This window comes from Hibiscus syriacus, unplaced genomic scaffold (assembly GCF_006381635.1).
Source record: "Hibiscus syriacus cultivar Baekdansim isolate YM2019G1 unplaced genomic scaffold, ASM638163v2 tig00110174_pilon, whole genome shotgun sequence".
Lineage (NCBI taxonomy): Eukaryota > Viridiplantae > Streptophyta > Magnoliopsida > Malvales > Malvaceae > Hibiscus > Hibiscus syriacus.
Genome location: NW_024062612.1, coordinates 3,457,188 through 3,481,557, shown reverse-complemented (window position 1 = coordinate 3,481,557; position 24,370 = coordinate 3,457,188). Strand labels below are relative to the sequence as shown.

General features: G+C 35.0%; 1 protein-coding gene and 2 pseudogenes across 1 annotated transcript; 2 read left to right on the top strand and 1 right to left on the bottom strand.

Annotated features, from left to right (window-relative positions):
* Positions 1-516: 516 nt before the first annotated feature.
* On the top strand, positions 517-10,077 carry LOC120216939 (general transcription and DNA repair factor IIH subunit TFB4-like). The gene is given in 13 exon segments (XM_039214212.1): positions 517-640; positions 754-842; positions 949-1,189; positions 1,192-1,218; positions 1,487-1,533; positions 1,996-2,033; positions 2,113-2,158; positions 8,208-8,261; positions 8,367-8,435; positions 8,707-8,783; positions 8,947-9,042; positions 9,281-9,394; positions 9,702-10,077. Coding segments are annotated over 12 exon segments (888 nt in total). The 5' UTR covers positions 517-609; the 3' UTR covers positions 9,354-9,394; positions 9,702-10,077.
* Positions 10,078-11,557: 1,480 nt separating this feature from the next.
* LOC120217023 lies at positions 11,558-12,857 on the bottom strand (annotated as a pseudogene).
* A 1,266-nt stretch (positions 12,858-14,123) lies between these two features.
* LOC120216938 lies at positions 14,124-23,989 on the top strand (annotated as a pseudogene).
* Positions 23,990-24,370: the final 381 nt, after the last annotated feature.

Here is a 24,370-nt window from a genome sequence, read left to right as displayed (position 1 = left end):
TGTATGTATCAGAGAATCTAATTAATGATGTATTTTAGTGTGTTGTATTAATGATGTATTTCGATAGTTACATACATCGTAAACTCATCTCTTCCTTCGTCAATGAATCACATATCTTAAAATCAAATACCCCAAAGTTAATTCACTGAACTTTCACGAATAACATAAACCAAATAATCTTGGTGGTAAAAAGAATTATTGTTATTATTCGATATCATAGTTGGTTGGAACGTTAAAAATAAAAATGTAAATATTTAATATCAAATGATTAAAAATTATTTTTAAATAAATTTAATTTGTATTAACCAGATTAATAGGAAAAAAACCGTCCAAACACAATTCCTTCAAGACCCTCAAACCCATAATCAGCATAAGCCCTTCATATCCAAAATCATCGAAATAAATCCATCGCCCAAGTCCCTAATCCCAAAAACCCAAGCCTTTCTTATTCTCTAAAATCGATATCGACCCACTGTCAGCTGTCGTTCCCATTTTCTCATGAATCAAATTCATTGAAGTCAACTCATTAAATTTGCTGATTAGTAGAGAAAATCCAATCTTGAGATAGTGACAATAAAAAAAATAAAAGTAGGAGAAGATCCCTCCTCCATGGCTTCAGCTCCTTCCAAGCTCTATGCAGGTTCCCCTTTCTTTTAACTTTTATCTACATTCACATGATTGTGATCGATTCCCTCGTGGGGTTTCTTCTGTTTTGATAATTTTATTACTCTTTATTGTTATTTGTTGTTGCAGATGATGTTAGCCTTGTGGTAGTTTTGCTAGACACTAATCCATTTTTCTGGAGTTCCTCTTCACTCTCTTTCTCTCAGTTTCTTTCTCATGTAATCTCTCTTTTATCTATCCGAAAAGCCCTAAATTAAAGCAAATCGAGATGAAAGGTTCATTGGCTTTTGCGTTTTATTGATCTGCATGTTGGTGTTTGTTTAGGTTCTTGCATTTTTGAATGCAATATTGACTCTTAATCAACTGAACCAAGTCGTGGTTATTGCTACTGGATATAATTCTTGTGACTATATCTTTGATTCGGCTTCGGATTTGAGCGGAGGCTTTGAGAATGGGAGAATGCCAGCGATGAGCTCCAGCTTGTTGCAAAAGTTAGAGAAATTTCTCATTAAAGATGAGCAGTTGAGCAAGGAGGAACCTGAAGGAAGGATCAAGTCTTCCCTTTTATCGGGTCATTGTCAATGGCTCTTTGTTGTATCCTTTCTGGTGGTTTAATGCTTCATTAATTTATTTTTCCATGGTAAACATAGTTATTTTAGAAAATTAGTGGGCTTATAGTGGTAATAGTGTTATAGAGCCATGTAAAGGATTTGGTTGTTTCATACCTGACTGATATTTTTTGTGCAATTATTATTCAGTTGCATACAAATGCACACACGGAAAACAATGGCATTGGTTGCATTTTTCTGGACTTTTTGAATCAGTTCTTTATTAGTTGTTTGATTTAATCAGATTTTAATAGATATACAGAGAGTGTTTCGTTCAGGAGCCCTCCATCCACATCCTCGAGTGAGTCTCCGAATAATTGATTGCTATTTGACTTATTTGCCAAGCTCAATATGAATCTGAAAAATGTTTACTTACCAATTATGCAGTTGCTACTCATCGTTAAATTCTATCATGTAATGAAGAGATAGAATGTTATTTTCATTTTATTGATGCTACACTTCTAAAAGATATCTGTTTAAGTGAATAAGGATAGATATAATTGTGGGTGCTGAAGTGCATGCTGGATGATATAGTTCCCTTCTTATTCATCAAAAGATCAACAGTGGTTTAATTTCAAACAACTTGGAATAGCTATATTCAAACCGAGAAGTAAATGAAGAGTTTCTGTGGGTACATGTTGGAAAAAGAAAAACACTAAACGTGCAGATTTTGTAATTGGCTTATGGTGGTGAATTTTTATGTATTTTCTTCTTTAGTTTTTATTACTATGTTTCATAGTATTTTACCAACATTTGTATGCAGATCTTATGCTTGCAGGGATCACCAGATGGACCTGAACAGTAAGTTCCTTTTCTTTTTATGGTTATTCACACATTCCACCTCTGGCTTTTAGACTCAAGAATGATTTCTTCTTTTCAGATATGTTGCAATCATGAATGCAATATTCTCTGCCCAACGCTCTGAGGTAATCGATGTTACATCCAGTATTTCTTTCACATTGTTTCAATATATATTTGTCAAATTTCCTCCCAAATTTTCCCTGTTTCATTAATTTGGCAGTTCATTACCAACTCAATTCAACCTAGTTCTATATGTTCTTTCTTATAGTGACTTGAAAACTTTAGATGTAGTTGCGACTTGCGAAGTTAAATATCCTATTCTTTCTACCATCCGTAGCAGCTGTTTGGATTTTTTTTGGTGATTTATGTTAGGGTAGGTATCACAATGACGGCTTCTAGTTGGCCAAAGGGTCTTAACCTTGTAGTGGAAACATTATGTCACAGTTGAAAGAGATGAGCGTGGAAACGAAGAAGAAAATGGTGAGTTAGGGATTGAGATGCAAAGGAGAAATGAAAAAGGGGAATTAGGGATTATGGCAATTGAAGGGCGAATGATATTACCTGATGAAGTGGAGCAGCACGCGATCGGTTCAGGAGATGGTGAAGCAGACTGGAAGATGATCCAAGAGGAGTTAACAGCCCAATCAGTCCAAATGGAGAAGGAGTAGCCCATGTGTTCAGTTCAATATCCTGCAAGAAGAGAATATATTAGTTGTTATAATCTGTTAAAAGGACAGCCAGTTGGCATCCTTGCAAATGATTGTTTTAGCCCTATAACTAAATAATATAGGTTGTAGAATGAATTGGATTCCTTACGAAATGAATGAAGAGAATTTCTTTCTGTAATCTCTCCTTTCCTATTAAATCCTTCTTTCTCTAATATCTCTAATCTGTCATAAATTGGTATCAGAGCCTCGGTTTCTGGCAAGTTTGGGGCATGCCCAAGAAAAATCAGAACATGACAGAAGATTTTTGGGTTGCAGAAACAAATAGAAGAATTGACAGCAATGGTGAAACAATGACAAGATGAGTCTAATCCTCCTAAATGGTGGGAGACTCAGGGCAACAAGATTTCTACATTGGAGTCTAGGATGGCTACCAACCAAGGATATGTGGAAGAACTCTTGAAGATCTTAAAACTGATGAACCGGGGATATTGAAAGAGAAGCCTGATGCTTGTTTAACCCTTAAGAACAGTAGTAGGTCTGAGAACCAAATGTGTGAAAATAGTAACACTAGACCTATTATGATTGGATTGGAAGCTAAAAACAAGGGACTAGGAGGTTCTTTTATCAGTTCTGGGTCGATGTGGCATAGACCTAAAATTGATTTACCATTCTTCGAAGGAATCAATCCTAGAGGGTGGCTTAAAAAATCTCTCAAGTATTTTTCTTTGTGTAATGTTCCTACAGAACAGAGAGTAGAGATAGCTATTATGTACTTGACTGGGAAAGCAGAGGTTTGGTTTGATGGATATATTATGCAGAAACACCATGTAACATGGCATGAATTTGAAGCAGATCTTTGTCATAGATTTAGTGACAAGTCTTTTTCTGATATAGTAGAAGAATTTACTAAGTTGACTCAGAAGGGACTGTTGAGGCTTATCAGGAAAAATTTGAAGAGCTACAACCTTATATGTTATTACAAAATCCTACATTAAATGAGGATTTCTTTGTGTCACTTTTTATCAGTGGATTAAGGGAGGATATTAAACATAGGGTGAAAGCTCTAGATCCTAAAAATTTGCCAGAAGCATACAAACAAGCCAAACTTTATGAATTATCTGTTGATTATGAAAACAGAAGATGGATGCCCTCTTTTAAAACCCCACCCTACCCAAGCCCCATTGTTACTTCTAAATCAGCTTCACTGCCAGCAATTACCAAGAACACATCAGTTTCTAATCCTAAACAGAATCTTATGGATTATAGAAGACAAAACAATCTTTGCTTCAAGTGTGGGGAGAAGTTTCTTCCAGGGCATCAATGTAAGTCAAGGAATTTAAATCTAATGATTGAAGAGGAGTCTGCTGTTCTTACAGATAATGTTACTATGGAATCAGATCAACAATTGATACAAGAAGAGGAGGCTCTAGAAATCTCTGTGAATGCTATTACTGGCTGTATTAGCCATAATACATGAGGATCAAGGATTTCCACACAATCAGAAGAGAGGAAGTGGAAGACAGATTCTAGTATGCTTTCAGCCTCTATATTCAGCTAGTAAGAGTCCATTGCTTCTCCATGCCTTCTTATCAAAAAGAAAGATGGTACTGGAGATTTGTTTGGATTATAGGAAATTAAATAGCATGACTGTGAAAGATAAATTCCATACTGTGGTTAAAGATCGATTGGATGAATTACATGGAGCAGTTATTTTTTCAAGATTGATCTCAGATCTGGGTATTGTGGCAAATAAGGATTAAAATGGTGCCCTCCTCCTTCCGGGTCTTTAAGATGAATGTTGATGGGGCAGTCAATTTTGACTGGAAAAGGAGTGGTATTGGTGGAGTTCTTAAAGATGCTGGTAATAACAAGCTGGGTTCATTCTCTACAGCTTTGGACCTTGTTCTCTATTCTAGCTGAGATTTATGCGATCAAAGTGGGTTAGATATGTTTTTGATTCAGTTTGGAGGGACAAAGGAAATCTGATTTTAGAAAGTGACTCGTTTCTGGCAGTGAAATGGATCAACAGCCCGGATCTCTGCCCGGTTCACCTTGTTGATTTTATACAGAATTCAGAAGTCAGTTGGGCTTTATAATGTTGTATTAGGCATATCAGCAGATGTATTAATGAGGAAGCTGATGGTCTAGCTAAGTCAAGAATTGGTTAGTGAGTGTGGAGGTGTTTTAGGAGCTGTGCTTTGGCATTTTATTTTGGTTATGTTTCTTTGTTCAGGCAATCTTTTGTAAGGTTTGGTAATCTTATGTAATTGTTGGTTATTAATCTACTAAGGCACTCTTTTCCTCCTTTCGCTACTTGTCTCCTTTAAAGAGACAACTATGAGGGAGGTTTTTAATGAGGCCTTCTATTCCTATAAAAAAAAAGGATTAAATCTGAGGACATATACAAGACAACATTCAGAACTCATCAGGGTCATTATGAATTTAAGGTGATACCTTTTGGACTTACTAATGCCCCTGCTACATTTCAAGCTTTAATGAATGAATTGTTTAGTTCATTCCTTAGAAAGTTTGTCTTGGTATTTTTTTATGATATCTTAGTCTATAGTACTTTTGTGAAAGATCATGTTAATCATTTACAACTGGTTTTAAAAGTATTGCATCAGAATCAGCTATTTGCCAAGTTGTCTAAATGCTTCTTTGGATAGACTCAAGTTGAATACTTGGGTCATATTATTTTAGCTACTGGAGTTTCTACTGATCCTAAGAAGGTGGAAGCTTTGAGGAATTGGCCAATGCCTGAGTCATTAAAGTCTTTGCGTGGATTTTTGGGATTAACAGGCTATTACAGAAGATTTATTAAGAATTATGGGTCAATTAGCAAACCTCTGACTCAGCTGCTTAAGAAAGACAGTTTTAAGTGGTCTGATGCAGCTTTGACTGTTTTTGAAGAATTGAAGAGGGCTATGTGTGTTGCTCCTGTTTTAGCCTTACTAGATTTTGGTAAGAGCTTTTATTTAGAAACAGATGTCAGTTCAGGTGGTATTAGTGCAGTTTTATCTCAGGAGGGCAGACCTATTGCCTATTTAAGTAAGGCTCTGAGTCCTAGACATGCAACACTCTCTATTTATGAAAGAGAGTATCTTGTTATACTTCTAGCAGTTTCCAAATGGAGGCATTATTTAGAGAGTAAATCTTTTGTGATTAAAACAGATCATGAACCATTGAAATATTTATTAGAACAGAAGTTGACTACTGCCATTCAAAAGAAAGGCTTGACCAAGTTATTGGGGCAGGATTACACTATTCAGTACAGGAAAGGCAAATCAAATGTTGTTGCTGATGCCTTATCTAGACAGTGGGAAGATCATGCTGGTTGTTTTACGATGAGCACTACACTAATCATTCCTAGTTGGGTTTATGAAGTGGAAGGGAGTTATAAGAATGATTCTATAGCTAAGCAATGGATTTCTGTATTATCTGTTAATCCTAATGCTGATCTTCAGTGGAAGTATTCAGGAGGTATCCTTAGATTTAAGGCTAGAGTATATATGGGGCTGCTGGGTCTCTTAGACTACAGATACTTCAGACACTACATGATTCCCCTTATGGTGGCCATTTTGGTAGTCAGGCTACCTATCAAAGGATTCGGTCTTACTTCTATTGGCCTAAATTGAAAGCTATGGTAGCTACTTATGTAAGAGCATGTTCAGTTTGTCAACATACTAAGGTGGAGCATGTGCCTAAACCAGGATTGTTATAGCCACTGCCTATTCCTCAACATGCTTGGGAAGTAATTACTATGGATTTTATTGAGGGTTTGCCTACATCTTTGAGAAAGAATTGTATTCTTGTGGTGGTTGACAAGTTTACTAAATATAGCCATTTTTTGGCATTAGCACACCCTTACACTACTGCAGAGGTGGCCAAATTATACCTAGATTATGTCTACAAGTTGCATGGCCAGCCTAAGATGGCAATTTCAGACAGGGACAAGACTTTCACTAGCCTCTTTTGGAGAGAGCTAATGAAACAGTTAGGCACTAAGACCCTATTTAGCATGCTTACCATCCTGAAACTGATGGACAGTCAGAAAGAGTAAACCAGTGCTTAGAACAGTATCTTAGGGGTCTCTGTTTTTCCAACCAAAGCAATGGGCAAAGTGGTTGCCTCATGCTGAATGGTGGTATAATACTACCTACCATACTGCTCTTAAGTTAACACCTTTTGAAGTCCTATATGGCTACAAGCCTCCTACTATGGTATGGCATACAAACATCCAGTGCAAAGCATATCAGAATTAATGCAGAATAGAGAAGAGATCAGGCAATTAGTCAAGTCTCAATTGGAACAAGCAAGTAATCGAATGAAGCAAAAAGCAGATAAACACAGATCAGAGAATTTTTCAGGTGGGTGATTTGGTTTACCTGAAATTACAGCCTTATAGACAGACCTCTCTTGCCCTGCGAAAAAATTTAAAATTAACAGCACGATTTTATGGGCCTTATAAGATTATTAAACGAATTGGAGAGGTTGCTTATAAACTGGAATTACCTGAGGCACCACGTCTACATCCGGTTTTTCATGTTAGTTTATTGAAGAAACATATTGGAGCAGCCGTATCGTCTTCAACAGATCCTCCTGTAATGGACGAAGAGGGCCAGTCAAGATTGAACCAAGTCAAATTCTGGGCAAACGAATAGTTAAACGACAGAACAAACCGATAATTCAGTTACTGGTTCGTTGGACTAACCTGGATGCTACGGATGACACATGGGAGGATTATTATGTGCTTTGAGGCCAATTTCCGAATTTTGATCCTTGGGGACAAGGATCTTCTCCAGCGGCGGGTATTGTCACAGTTGGAAGAGATGAGCGTGGAAACGAAGAAGAAAATGGTGAGTTAGGGATTGAGATGCGAAGGAGAAATGAAAAAGGGGAATTAGGGATTATGACAATTGAAGGGCAAATGATATTACCTGATGAAGTGGAGCAGCACGTGACCAGTTCAGGAGATGGTGAAGCAGACCGGAAGATGATAATGGAGAAGGAGTAGCCCACGTGTTCAGTCCAATATCCTGCAAGAAGAGAATATATTAGTTGTTATAATCTGTTAAAAGGACAGCCAACTGGCATCCTTGCAAATGACTGTTTTAGCCCTGTAACTAAATAATATAGGCTATAGAATGAATTGGATTCCTTATGAAATGAATGAAGAGAATTTCTTTCTGTAATCTCTCCTTTCCTACTTCTTAAATCCTTTCTTCGATTTTTCTTCTCTAATATCTCTAATCTATCACATATTATTGTTTTCATTCTACCATCTTGTTTTTGAGTAGAATGGTTTGCATCATGTCAGTTGGTGAAATTTGGCATCTTTCATTTTTTTAGTTTGCGACTGTTTTTTATTTTACTCACTCCCTATACACATGAATACATGCATGATACAACTAACTAGCTTGTTTATTCTTTTCTTTTGTATGTGTAGTTTGTCTTGCTTCAAATGTGTTCATGTCACCAGTCTTAATTAACTGGCTACCTTCTGCAGGTTCCTATAGACTCTTGTTATATAGGTGTACAGAATTCAGCCTTTCTGCAACAGGTATGGCACCTTTAGTAATGCTCTCTTACTGGCCTTATGCTGCAAACAGACATTGGTTATCCTCCCTCAGTTCTACTGATACTCTTTAATGCTTGGGACTTTTAGGCTTCTTACATAACTGTTGGTGTACATCATAAGCCGCAAAATCTGGATGGGCTGTTTCAATATCTTATGGTATTTTGTTTTTCTCAATCTGGTTAGCAATTTGAATTTTAGATTTAATAACTTGCTTGTTGCCAGCAATCGTCCCACTCTGTACATATTGATGAGCTTAACTTGATTTCTTGACATATGTTTTATAGTACTTGTTCATGATGACAGTACCTTGTAGCCTTTTGCATATCATTAAAGTGCCTATTTCTTTATAAATGTTCTTCGAAGTGCATTTGGTTGATGAACATTTGGGCAAATTATTTAATTAATATGTTATTGGCCTTCCGTGCAGACTATCTTTGCTACTGACTTGCATTCTCGCAGTTTCATACATCTTCCAAAGTCTGTTGGTGTAGATTTTCGTGCCTCGTAAGTTTTCATGCTCTTATTTCTGTATCTTTAAACCATGTAATGATTGTCATACATCTTCCAAAGCCTGTTCATGTATATTTTTGTGCCTTTTAAGTTTTCATGCTCATATTGCTTTTAACTTTAAACCATGTAGTGATTGATTGAATTCTGAAAAATGCAGATGTTTTTGCCATAAAAACACCATTGACATGGGCTACATATGTTCTGTATGTTTGTCGATTTTCTGCAAGCATCAGAAGAAATGCTCCACCTGTGGGTAAGCAGTTCTTGTTGCAAAGTTTGATTATTTTTTTATGTTCTGCTCCCAATGTATTTGTAGTCTCAATTATTGAACGATTAGAAGTACAGTGAGTTCTCAAGCTTTGATTGACATAGTGGTTTTGGAATTACCACAATCCATTTCTCCTCTCGGAGAAGCCCTCTTTCAAGTGTTTTGGATTTTCCCCCATCACTGGTCCTCGCGTGCAGAGTTGATGTTTTACTTGTAAATGCAGGTCAGTATTTGGTCAAGCTCAAACTGAGGTGGCTTCAGCATCCGAAAAAAAGAGGAAGACTCCTGAAACATAGGTTAAGGAGGTTACTGAAGTTCTATAATCTGCTAAATTTGAGTAAGTCTTTCTTGCTCAGCACAATATTTGTTTCGTTCTAGACATTGCACTGTTTGCCTGTTTTATTTTTAAAAGCAATCAGTACATGAATTTTTGTTTCTTGACTGAACCGAATTCTTCTGCTTGTGCATACTCTTGATATGTGGAATTTGTACAACATAAATAATTAAATGTTGAAAGATGAGCTTCCATTAAAAAAAAAACATCTTCTCACACTCATTTATGTTGAAAAGAACTCTAGATGTTTATTTTCCCGATCATTTTTATCTTCTTTCTCGAACCATGGTTTAATTCTTCTATTTATCAGTGGTTGTGCTTGTCAGAAAAGAGGGGGCAATGTGTGATCGTGCGCCAGAGATGCATCTCTCACCATGAATTCGTCTTCTAAACCTTCAGAAGAGATTGATAGATTGGGGATAAGATTTTAATATTTCATTCTTACTTCTCAGTTCATTCACTGAATTGTTTAAGCCAAGTTAGCAGAAAACATACTTTGTTATTTGTAGAAACATACAGTGATTGGAATCTGCAGCTTTAGGAGCTTAGAAAGAAAGGGGAAAAGATGGTGAATTTAGCTTTGATTATGGATTTACAACTTTATTTTACTAACGTTGTTGTGGCAAACCTTGCAACCTTATAAGTTTTTGGAAATGCTCATCTGTTAGCGGGATTTTTAACTTCAATTGTACCTTAATGGTACATTTGATGGCAAATTTTAAATTTTTAAAGAATTTTAAAATAATGGTATTTTTAAAATGTATCAATTTGCATAATTTTTTTCTTAAAGAAAGCGAAATTTAGAGTTTTATGAAATAAAAATAATTATTATATGAAAATAATATTATTAGAAATTATAGAACCTAATTTAAGATCTTGGGTATCCTTAATTTTTGGAATATCAAATCTAGAAGTATCACATGATAATTTTAGAAAGGAGAACTAATAAATACGAAAATAATATAAATAAGATTAACATGACATGTTTGATACATGCATTGCTTTCTCTTCTAAGATAATGATTTGATCATGTCTAATGTTTACAAATTTAAAAAAATGCGATATATACACAAAAATAAATTGCAAGTATACATTTTCCCATTGGCATCCTTGTGTCAATGTTGCATACTTGGAACATCCAAATTACATTCTTTGTACATAGTTAATATTTACATGAGCAGCAAACATGGACGAATCAGTACAAACATAATATTTCAATAAAAAAGTAATTACATTATTTACATTTAACAGCAATTGAGCAATATATTCATAGTGCCTTCATTACAACTTTGCTGGTCGTGTGGATGCCCACCGCAGCAAGTCTTACTACGGTACGGGCCCTATATAACCTGTAAATGTCAAAAAGATTAATTCGACTGTCTTTAGATTGAAGATTACATAGGAACATGGTAAAACCTAGCAGATTAACTTGAAATTTTGTGGCACGGTATTGTAGTATAATAGGCTATAAGTTTTCCAAACAATACCTTCATCAACATATTGCACGAATTTAGCTCATGATATGTAGACAAAAGCTTCTACAGTATCTAAAGGAGTTCACATACTCTAACGCATAGAAGGCGTAATTGTTTCAATGCACAACAATTCCCTTGGTTTTCATAAAAGTGTGGGAAGACAAATTAATATCCTTTGCTTGATAATATAAAAGCAGGCTCCATATGTTTTCAGTATGAATCTCATCATACTAAAAATGGTGAATACAAAATTAAATCGACAAGCCCGTTTTCTAGATTCAAAAAGAACAAGCTCATTTTTAGCTTAAGAGCATGAAACCTAGACTGAAAAACATGAACAAGAAAGAAACAATAGTAAAAGGAACAGTAGAACGCACCCAACTAGTGCAAGTCCCCAGGTTGATAACGCATAGAACATCTTTCCAGCATGTCAAATGCCCAGAAACTTCTCCAGTTAGCTGACAACTCCTAATGCTTTAACTAGAGCTGTTCACATTCTCGTCATAATAGGAAACAGTGCATAACCTTTAGTTGACTAGAAAAGTGGGGAGCGAGGAAATATAATTAGTTACGAAAGCTAAGGTGAACGGTGTTCTGTCAAATTTTCAGGCGAGTTTACAAATACAAGGTCAGAAACTCATAAAAACAGAAAGCCGCTTTTCAAGTATATAAATACTGAGGCTAGTTATCATTGAAAAGGGAAGCCGCATCTAGAATTGCATGCATGGGATTTATTGGTAATTATAACAACACTGTACATTGTCCACTATCGAGTTAAATGACGGAGTGAATTGTGCAATTTCATCTTTATCAAAAGAATGAAACTGCAAGATTTCCACTAATTATGGTGAAGCATTAAATAAGCAGAATAAGTTTATTTAGGTAGTAAAGGCATAAAGCAGGTGAACAAAGCTAAAAACTTGCTTCTCTGAAGTTGTTCTGGTATTAAAGTCTGCAATACCGGGATCACAAAAAAACATGAGAAAAATAGTACATAATATGTATAATTTGAAAAAGAAAAAAAATGAAATCCGGTAGCTAAACACCTGAGCTTTAGGGTTAGACAAAATGCATTTCGCCATAAAGTTAGCAACCCCATCCACAACATGCTCTTCAGTAACAACAATATAATTCTCATCATCAATTCCACTCCACTCTTCAACATTGCTCGGAACCATTTCGTCAGTTACCCAAACCCACCAACTCGGATCTTTTTAGTTAACGTTAATCAGGATATCAACTGCATGCATATCATCCCCTAATTTAAAATCAAATTCAAGAAGAAAAAAAAAGATAAATAAAATATCGATATTCATATTCCTTACAATAAATATTATTTCCCCGGCTATTGATTCAACTTGATGCGGTGATAATTTATCAGTTCAATTATGAATTTCTTAATGCATTCCCTTCATGAATGGAAAAAACTACATAGTATATCAGCAAGTGAAACTATTGATACAGAAGTGATAAGATGACATGAAGTATTCAATAACGCGATTAACTTAAATGAAAAATCTTGTGTATAAGAACCTGTAGCTTCCTTGAATGGAAACTTGATTTTAGTATTGGATCCATTAAGAGAGTTGAGTCGGGCCAAAAAGTCTTTAGATTCCACAGTAGATACCAACCGTGCATAGAGCTGCAATCAATTAAATCATTAGGTTCCAGAAATCGAAAAAATGGAAACAGATTACCAAACACAAAAAAGGGTATGCAATTAATGTTCGTCAGGAGGACAATCGAAAAAGAGAAGGACATTCCAGGAGATTGTTGAGGAGTTTGAGGTCCTGTTCCAGGAGGTTCCTGAGTCGTTGGTTTTCGGATTTTAGGGCTTCCAATTCTTTTTCGAGCTAGGAAATGTCATGATTTTCAGGAGAATCGCCGTCGTCGTTGTGACGGAGGTGGTGGCAACCTTCCATGGCGGTCCAGGCGACGTCGGCGACTTCGAGGACCTTCTTGGCAACCTCCACAGCTTCATGGCCAACCATTGTTTTCAAAGAGTAACCCTACAAATTTGATCCATGAATTTAGGGATTTGGATTTGGGGAAAATGAGGAATTTTGACGATTAGATGAGATTGGTTGGTTTTTGTCGTTTAAAGTATTGCGTGTCCCAATCCCAAAGACCAAAATTCCCGTCTTGAAATAATTTCAGTATTTGTTAGAATAAATAAATGGTTAAAGAGATTATTATCTATAAAGATTTGAGATTGAATAATTATTTAAAATATTAAAATATTTATTATTAAATAATTAAAAATTATTAAAATACATATTATAATATAATCACCTTAAATTAATAAAAAATTAATTCTAGATTATGTAAGACATGATATTTTTATATGTTTTCCCTTCATTGTAATATTCATAAGTCTTAATATCAAAATAAGTGTTCAAATTATATTATTTTTTCTAAATAAATGTCTAAATTATTTTTAACTTATTTAAGTGTATAATATTATAAGCTTTATCTATTTAGGTATATAAGCTGTTAACGATATTAATTTTCTTTGTTAAGTGTCACATGACGTCATAATATGATGATTTTAAATTTTATTTTTTTAAAAAATATTAAAAATATTATTATATTTATAAAAAAAACCTATAATTTCTCTTAAATTATAAAATTGCCTCAGAATCCTTAAAATTCTAAATCCTAACCTTAACTCATCGTCGTATTCTTTTCGACCACGACCACCGTCACCAACGTAGTCTCTGCTATCCTCCTAATCATACGTTGTCGTAGTTTTCGTCGATTGACCATCGGAATCGTGTGAAATCACAATTTTCAACCTATGATTCACGGGTATAAAACGATTTCATATGAGGTTTTGGTCGTCGAATGAGGAGAGGTGGGTGGAGCTTTATCGACAGCAAAGAGCGGCGACCGAAGTAGGTTTATGGGTTAAAATGAAGGTTTTTAAATGTTTGAGTTTATTTCAAAATTTATGTTTTCTTTTTTTCAAAAAATATATAATTTTAATTTTTAAATAAAAATTTTAAATTTATCTAATTATGACATAGGTCACTCAATAAAAAAATTAACACAAATACCTAAATAAGTAACGTTTATAATATTAGATACTTAATTAATCAAAAAATAATTTAAACACCTATATAAAAAAATATCATTTGAACACTTATTTGATATTAAGACTATTCATAAACATCAACAATGATTTTATTATCGTACTCCCGTCTACATCCTATAATTTCCTTATACCCATCCTTTAGCTTTTCTTTTCCACGCTTCCCCGTACATTAGTTCACTCTGTTTCTCGCTGAACCAGTAGAAGTGAAACCTTTTCCCTAGTCCCGACAAATGGCAGAGGAGACGCACGATGGCCCCGCCGTCGAGAAAGAAGCCAAGGAAGCGACGGAGGCGACGGCGGAGAAGGACGATATAGAGTTACGAATTACCACCGCCATTTGCTCTCGCGTTGGCCACTTCAAGGAGCAATCCGAGTACACAGACACTCTCTCTTTTGCTGTTTATCTATTTCACTCTCATTAACTAGGTTTTCATTTTTGAAATCATAAGTTTGTGAATAAATTCGCATTACACAGTTGACTTCTAGGGATTTTGAGCGGGTGTTTGAAGGGTTTTATTCAAATTATTTGAGAAAATGGGAAATAGTTTGTTACATTGGAATCTGTCACTTGTTTTTGTAACCTTGATTTACTTGATAATTTTGTTTAATTTGATTTTTTTTTTGTTTATTGGTAAGTTCATTGACATTCGAGGGAGTTCGGAGATTGTTGGAGAAAGACTTAGGGTTAGAGACGTTTGCATTGGATGTTCACAAGAGATTCGTCAAGCAATACCTGTTGAAGGTACCTTTTTTACAATATTGAAATTCCTTCTTTGCTATATTTTACTTGATAAGATGCTTTTTCTCATTTTGGCTCTTACTTTTTCTTATTTCTTTTTCTCTTCTGAGAGTAAAAAGATCTATTTAGTTAAATGGTTAGTCAATGCTATTTTTTAAAAAAAATAAAACTAAAATTTTGCATATTTTATGTGGGATAATGCATAATTTTACTTGTTTTTTCTTTTACATGGAATAGTAAAGTTAGTTCTTATGCATTTTATAGATTTTCTCAAATGATAATTAAAGTATGCTTAATTTATTTTGCAACTGGATGTTATACAATTGATGTTAACTTTGCCTGGAAAAATTATGTTACAATTGATGTTATACTTAGTCATTTGTTTATTTGCATATATATATATGGTGATTTTTCTTTCTATATTTGCCGTTGTTTTACGACAACTTTTAACAAGAGATAATTATAAAATTATAACATTTAGCCTAGAAGTGGTGGTCAGAAAATAGATTCCTAAATTAAAAATATTATAATAAGATTATGTAAAAATCTTTTAGTAGTTACAATCCTTAACTTCAAGGGATTGTATCTTTCCCTAGAATTAGTTACTTTCCTAGCTTAAGAGTTTCTAGGCCTATAAACGAACACGAACGGGGTATGTTCATGTTCGTTCGTTTAACTTTAACCGAGCAAATGAACAAATACGAACATAAACAAACAAAAAATTTATTGTTCATTCATTTAAATGATAAACGAACACAAATGAACGAACATAAACAAATGGATGTAAACGAACGTTAACGAACACAAACAAACGAATGTAAACGAACACAATAAATGAACATAAACGAACATAAATGAAAATAGATTTTTTTCTTTTCTAACAATTTTAGGATTATATTTTATTTAATTGTTTTGAGCTTTTTTTATTTGTATTTAAAATTAATTGAATTTTAAAATATTTATGGGTATCAGATTAAAATTTATTGGGTTTTAATATTTTAAATGGGTCTATAGAGATTGGGCTAAACATAAATGAACATAAACGAACATAAACGAACATATTACCGAACGTTCACGAACATAAATGAACGAACGAGCCTCTGTTCATGTTCGTTCATATAATTAAACGAACACAAAATCTTGGTTCATGTTCGTTCGTTTAATAAATGAACGAACTTCTCTCCGAACGGTTCGCTGAACGTTCGGTTCGTTTATAGGCCTAAGAGTTTCATAAGTTAAGGTTACATCTTGTATATAAATATGTAACAAATCTTACAGAATACATATGAGTTTGATAAAGAATTACTCTATTTTTAACATGGTATTAGGGCCTTTTTAGCTCGTTCCTGTGTCCTGTTAATCTCGGTTTAGCAACCTTCCCCCCTAAATCCACCCTTTAAGTGTGTACTGTTAACTCAACAAAAACATGGTTGAAGTGGTCGATACCAACAGTTCTGAGACTGTTCAGGGAGTCACAATGAATGAAGGGAGTTATTCTAACCGATAGGTGACTTGCAAAATATACAAGCCGCCTATAGGTTGAATGGAAAAAATTACCTTAAATGGTCTCATCTAGTTCTTACATTTCTAAAGGGTAAATGAAAGTTGAGTCATCTTCTTAGAATTGGACCTAAGGAGAGAGATCCTAGGTTTGATTCTTGGGATGCACATGATTCTTTTGTAATGTACTGGTTATGGAATTCCATGGTGTCAGAGATCAGTGATACATGCATGTTTCTTAATACAACCCAAGAGATATGGGAGATTGAAAAACAAACTTACTCGATGGTTAGAGATGTTGCCTAGATCTATGAAATCAAGAGAAGAATTTCATCCACCAAGCAGGGAAGCAGGTCAATCACATAATACTAACTTATTGTAGAGCCTTTGGCAGGAGATGGATCACTACTAATTTATCACAATGAGGTGTAGTGAAGATGCAACAGTCCTAAAGAGGTTTGTTGAAAAAGACATAATTTATGATTTCTTGTTAGACTAAATATTAAATTCGATGCAGTGAGAGTATAGATTCTTGGAAAGAAAGATCTGCACTCTCTAAATGAAGTTATTGCAATCATTTGTGCTGAGGAAGGAAGAAGAGTTATGATTGAGTCAAGTAGAGAGTTCAACCTTGGTCACTATAGCTGTAACCGAGAGAAAAACTGGTCTAGAACAACAAATTATTAAAGATAATAAACTAGAAGCAGTAAAGATAGTGAACAAGGACTCAATGGTGTACCCACTGCAAGAAACCTCGCCACATAAAGAGAAGTGCTGGAAACTTCATGGGAAGCCACAAACAACAAGTAAAAAATTTTCAGAGAAAGAGGGATCATCAAGGGGACAAGGAAGAGCATATACAACCAAACAGTTGGTTGAAGACTCTCAAGAACAACTGTTAAGTTCAACAGATAGAGAAACTGAAGAACTTGCTGGGGTCTCTAGAAAAAATCTCCTCTATTGGTACATGTAGTTTGATATTCTCAAGTATATCTTCTCAGGACTCTAAAGCCTCAGATTTACCTACCCAAAGTTCTTGGGTAATTGACTTAGGGGCTACAAACCACATGACAAATTCTTCACTCAGATTTATCACTTATACACCCTAACAAAGCAACAAAAAAATAATAGTTGCAGATTGTATTATGATAACAGTGGCTGGTCAAGGGATATTGTTATAAGTAAAACCCTTACACTAAAAAATGTCCTTCATGTACCAAAACTATTTACTAATCTTCTATCCATCCAGAAAATTACCAAGGACACTAACTGCAGGGTTCTTTTTCATTATACTCAATGCATTTTTCAGGAACAAGGAATGAAGAGGATGATTGGACGTGCTAAAAAAATAAATGACCTATATTACCTTAAAGACCCGATGGACAAATTAGTGCCTTGAATTCCCCACCTTTTTCACTTTTATCAGAATCTAAAACCAATAAAAACCAAATATGGCTTCATCAACTCTGCCTTGGTCACCCATCTTTTAAAGTTATAAAGCTTATGTTTCCTTTGTTCAAATCTTTAAATATTGAAGAATTTCATTGTGACATATGTAAACTTGCAAAACATAAACGCATTCTTTTCCAGTGAGTAATAAAAAAGCCTTCAACCCTTTACCCTCATTCATAGTGATGTTTGGGGGCCATCCACTATTCCAAATATAATTGGGGCCCAATGGTTTGTCTCATTCATAAATTAGATGTAAGCTCTACCTTTAAAACATTTTGTACCATGATTAAGACTCAGTTTGGGGCACACATAAAAAGGTTTCGATCAGACAATGTAAAGGACTATTTCAACCAAGTCCTATTACCCTATTTTCAAGAAAAAAGCATCATACATGAGTCATCTTGTGTGAATACCCCTCAATAGATCGGTGTGGCAGAAAGAAAGAATGGCCATATCCTTTCCATATAAGAACCCTTTTGTTTAAAAAAATGTCCCTAAATAGTATTGGGGGAAGTTGTGTTAACTGCCACCTATATGATAAATAGACTACCCACTAAAGTCCTTGAATCTCAAAGTCCTATTCTAATCCTAACCAATTTCTTCCCAAATTTTAGTCCCTTACTTAACCTTAAACCTAAAATACTTGGTTGTGTTGCCTTTGTTCATATGCACTCTCAAAATAGGGGTAAGCTTGATCCAAGGGCATTAAAATGTATCTTTGTTGGCTACTCTTTCACTCAAAAGGGTACAAGTGCTCTCATCCACATACAAGAAAACACTTTATTTCTGTTGATGTCACTTTTGCAGAAAAGGAAAACTATTTTACTCGTCCTTATTTTTAGGTGGAGATTTCATTTATGGAAGATAAGGACAGAGATTATTTCCTACTTCAGCCTTCATTGACTTTCTTGCACCAGCTCAACAACCTATTCCTGTCCAACAACCTCTTTTTGAGTAGCCCTTAAAATCTAATACTAACACCCCTCAGCCAAAGACTCAGGACACTAATCGTCCTCTGCTGGTCTACTCAAGGAAAAAGGCACCAGTGGAGGTTTAATCATCCTCTTCCCCTCCTATACAAATCAAGGTAACTATTGAATCTATCTCTGATCCAAATACCACTGAAAAATATGATTTTGTTTCTAATCATAGGGATTTTAATGTTCCTTTTGTAATTAGAAAAGGAAAAAGAACTTGCATCACAAAAAAAACCCTCTTTACCTATTTATGTCTTACAGGAACTTATCTCACAAACACAAGGCCTTCCTTATTAGCCTAAATACCATTGCCATTCCTAAAACTTTGTTCGAGGCATTAGAAAATGAGAATTGGAAGAATGTTGTTCAAGTTGAGATGAAAGCACTTGAGAAGAACAAGACATGGGACTTGGTGAAACTGTCATAAGGGAAGAAAATAGTAGGGTGCAGATGGGTGTTTACAGTAAAGTTCAAGTCAGATGATTCTTTAGAGAGGTACAAAGTAAGGTTAGAGGCTAAGGGGTACTCTCAAACTTATGGGATAAACTACCTTGAGACATTTGCTCATGTTGCAAAGATGAACACTGTGAGAATTTTATTGTCATTAACTGCAATCAATGATGGAAATAACAACAGTATGACATTAAGAATGCCTTTTTGCATGGAGATCTTGAGGAGGAAGTTTATATAGACATTCCACCTGGATTTGGTCCAAGTGTTGGGCAGGCAGTATGCAGATTAAAAAAGACTGTATGGGCTAAAGCAATCCCCAAGAGCCTGGTTTGGAAGGTTTACCAAAGTGATGCTGAGACTGGGCTACAAACAGAGTCTAGGTGATCATATTTGTGAAACATTCTTCTTTAGGGGGAGTTACTGCTTTATTGGTGACTTAAAGAAGTGCTTGGTGAAGGAGTTTGAAGTCAAAGATCTTGGAAGATTAAAATACTTGATATTGAAGTGCCACATTCACACCAAGGGATCTTCATATCTCAACAGAAATACACCCTAGACTTGTTGACAGAAACTGGCAAACTAGGGTGCAAACCCGTAGAAACGCCAATAGAAGTTAATCACAAGCTTGGAGATACAATAGAAGATGCAACAGTTGTATGAGTATTATATCAGAGACTTGTGGGAAGACTAATTTACTTATCACACATCATACCAAACATTGCCTATGCAGTTGGAGTTGTGACCAATTCATGCACAACCCTAAAGAATCACACCTGAGGGCTGTGACTCAAATTCTACAACATTTGAAGGGTACACCAGGCAAAGAAATTATATTTAAAAAGAGAGGAAATTTGACTTTGGAAGCCTATACTGATGCAGACTATTCAGGATCCATAGTTGATAGAAGATCAACTTTAGGATACTGCATTTTCTGGAATGAAATCTAGTGACATGGAGAAGCAAAAAGTAGTATGTTGTGGCTAGATCCAGTGCAAAAACTGAGTTTAGAGCAATGACACTTGGGATTTGTGAATTGTGAATTATTGTGGCTAAAGACTATTTTGGAAGATTTAAATATCAAATGAAAGGCCCAATAAAGTTGTACTGTGATAATAAATCAGCAATTAATATTGCTCATAATCTAGTTCAACATGACAAGACAAAACATGTTGAAATGGATAGACATTTCATAAAGGAAAAACTTGACAGTGGAGTAATTTGTACTCCCTATGTGTCCACTGGGGATATTTGCATGTATACTTACCAAGAGACTACTTGGGAAGTATTTTTAGAAGTTAGCAAGCAAGCTGAAGATGGAGGACATCCATTCCCCAGCTTGAGGGAGAGTGTCAGAAAATGGATTCCTAAATTAGAAATATTATGATAGGATTCTGTAAATATCTTTTAGTAGTTAAAATCCCTAACTTTAAGGGATTGTATCTTTCCCTAGAATTAGTTACTTTCCTAGCTTAAGAGTTTCCTAAGTTAAGGTTAAAACTTGTATATAAATATGTAACAAATCTTACAGAATACATATGAGTTTGACAAAGAATTACTCTACTTTTAACACTATGCATAATCAATAGCCTTATATTTTCTTTACCATGCTTTACTTGATTATTGGTAGAATATGCTGTAGTTTCAATACCCATGTTTTTATAAATAATGGAACTTCCAAGACTAGGTTTGTTATAGAAGAGAAATTTGATTAACTGGCACAATTGTTTGGGAAAGTACAATGAAAGTAGAAATCTTGATGCTGCTGGAACAATTGGTTATTAATAATGCTATGTAAAGGAGGAATAGATGTGTTGGAATTTGAACTCTCAAAAATTGTTGTTTCATATTCTCATTCCACTTTTAATTGATCGGTACACTTATCCATTCTTTATTTACAGTGTTTAGATGATGGCAATGATGATGAAGGCTTCAAAAGTGTGGTGAAACAGTGGAGAAAAATGTAAGTACAATCACTGAAGGAACAGAATCTCCCAAAGGACAGCAATCTAAGAAAGATACAAAGGAACCTTGCTCTGAAGATGACAAATTGGAAGAATCTCCTGTTTTGGGCCTTCTATCCGGACAAAAAACAAAGAAGGCTGAGAATAAAGAAAATAAAGAAGTTTCTGAGAGTACAATAAAGAAAGCTATCAGAAATAGAGCTTCATATGTTAAAGCTAATTCAGAGTACGTTGCTAAATTGTTTGATTTTTCACCGCTGGTCAACATAATTGCTTGTTCATTATGTTGTGTCGTATTGTTTTGTGGGCTATCCTTTTTCAAGTGCCTTTGGTATACTGAGATGTACCATTTAATCATTGGAACTTTGATGTTTCAGTAAAGTCACAATGGCTGGACTACGTCGGCTTTTGGAGGAAGATCTTAAACTTGATAAATATGCACTTGATTCATACAAGACGTTCATAGCTGAACAATTAGATGAGGTGGGCATGCTTTGTTCGTGAAAAGTCAATTCAACTTCATAAGCCATCATGTGCATCGTAGCTCTCTTGTAATTTTTCTGATAATTATCAGGTATTGAAGTCTCGTGAAGCTTCTGCTCCTGCAAGTGAGGTTAAGAAAAAAAATCTCAAGAAAAATTCTCAGAGCGGAACTGCTAAAAGGGTTAGTAAGAAATTGAGTTCTTCATCAGGAAGTGAGAATGATGAAGAAGAGGGAGATGAAGATGATGAAGAAGAAGAGGAAGAGGTGAAACCTAAAAAAAATATCACTCCTAAAGGGAATATTAAGAACTTTGAAGGGCTTAAAAAACGGAAAATACCTAAAACAGAGGCACAGGTGCCTAGCAAAAAGAGAAGCAAGCATACAGAATCAAATTCAGATGACAATAGCAATGAAGAAAGTGGGAGTGTCTCTGATGATGGTCGTTCTCGATCTTCTGCTGCAAAGGTGGTGAAGAACTTGCTTCTTAGTGCTCATTTTCAGTCCGAATCTATTTTCTTATAAGTTATGCTTTGATCTGATTTAAGTTAAGCGTCTTTTAATCATAGTATTAATATGCAGATAAAAGAAATTTCTGCACCAGTATATGGGAAACGTGTGGAACATCTGAAGTCAGTTATCAAGTCATGTGGGATGAGGTTTGACTTTGACCGACCTTTTTATGAATCTTGATTTTCAATAAGGTTGTATATTGGTGTATTCTCGTTACTTATTTTATTTACAGCGTTCCTCCTTCTATCTACAAGAGAGTCAAACGGGGTCCCTGAGAATAAACGTGAAGCCCAATTAGTTAAGGAACTAGAGGAGATTCTTTCCAAAGAAGGATTGTCTGCAAATCCTTCAGAAAAAGGTCAGGAATCTATCCCCTCTACAACTCTTTTACTATTCATTTCTAGAGATCTTGTTTTGAGAAATATCTTGTTACAAAATTGGGATTGAGTTTTATTTTGTCATTAGAAGCTCTTTAATGCTTGGATAACATTTTGGGAAAGAGGACATTTTATCAACTAATTTTGTCATCTCATGGAAGCCTTGACCATCTACGAGCCAAGATTATAATAGAATTATTCATTAACTAAGAACTGATATAGTGATACCCATGTAAAGTGTAAACTCAAGTTAAAAACATGTCCGTTTCTGTCTGTTTGTTTGTTTGTTTGTTTTTTTGCGTTAGTAGGTTCTGTGCTATACTCAAAATGCTTGGTGATAGTTTCTTCAGATCTAATTGGAAATTCTAATGATGGGCATCCGTTATATATCTCAACATAATTGCTGTTTTTAGTATTATCTAACATCTTACATAAAATCCACGTGGGATGAAAGAGACTTCCATGCCCAACGTCTCCAAGCTCAATGCATTATGGTCCACAACTTGTGCTTTTGTCAGCATTTACAGCAATCACATTCACCACCATATTCTATTTTATCTTTTCTTTAGTTCTATTAATCTATAAAAGTATTTTAAATTCTCAGAAATCAAGGATGTTAGGAGGAAGAAAGAAAGAGCGAGAGAGTTAGAAGGGATTGACATGAGTAATATTGTGTCAAGTTCGCGGAGAAGATCCACAACCAGTTTCGTTCCCCCTCCAAAACCTAAAATACCAGATGTGAGTGATGATGATGAAAGTGAAGAAAGTGATGAGGATGATGACGATGAAGATGATGGCAACAGCCAGAGTGAAGAATCAGAAGAAGGTGAGTATAAAGATTTGTATGCTTTGTTATAAAGTTTTATTGACTAACTTTATGCACTATTAAATCTGGGAACCTCGATCTTGAGAATATAAACATGCAACTGGTGAACCAACTCTCTGGTCTTAACAGATTCTTTGTCCCTGTAGGCAGGAGTCTACTTTCAGAAGTGTTCTAATGATATATAAATTTACCACTCTTAGCTAACTAAAGGAATTTTTTTCTTTGTTATGATATTAGAGGAATATTTATATTATACCTTGGATAGTTTATTTAGTACTTAGTGAATCTATGATTTCACAACTGGATAAGACAAGTGTTTGTGGCACTTCTCATTAATGGGGCAAAGTCATGTAGTTGACCACAGAAAAGCCGTTGAATTGAAAATGGAACCATTTGCAATGTAGTGTCCAAATATCTGAAAGTGAAACTATAATATGCCGGCAAAAACAATTTATTTAATACTAGCCTTTTTAGTTAGATAATGGGTTTTACGTTCTAAGCCAACGACAATTGTCTTATGTGATCTGTGCATATGTTTGCAGAAGAAGACGGCAACAGTGATTGAATCCTGCATGAGTGGAAGACGGCGACAGCCATGAGTGTAAACATGCAAGGTGGTGGCTCCCTCATGAACTGTTTGATTATGATGCTATGTTATGTATCTCAGTTTAATTTCCCACTAATACTTTGTAGTATACTTGTGTTTCTTAGTCCTTGATAGAAAAATTTGCTTCAATCTTTTTTAATTAAGATGTCTTATATTGTTGACTAAGGCATGACTTAGATTAGTTTTCTGGAAGAACCAGTCTTGCAAGTCCAAAATATTGTTTAATCGAATTCAAGGGCTTCATGAGAAAGCTTACAAAAGTTAAATTGGAGCCTTATAAGTCGGAATTCAAGGCCTTCGTATCATAGTCGTCGTTATTATTAATTATTAGTCATATTTTACTTCTCTCGCACTTCCAAACCATGGAGGGATGTAAAAACAACAAAAAGCAGACAGCCTATTCACTTGCCCAGCTTGTGATTGCTGTCATTTCCCAGATATTGGGGTTTTGTTAAAAAGGGCACAAGGCACGCTAAAGGCGGTGTTAAAAAAAGGCACAAGGTGCATTAAGACGACAAGGGTTT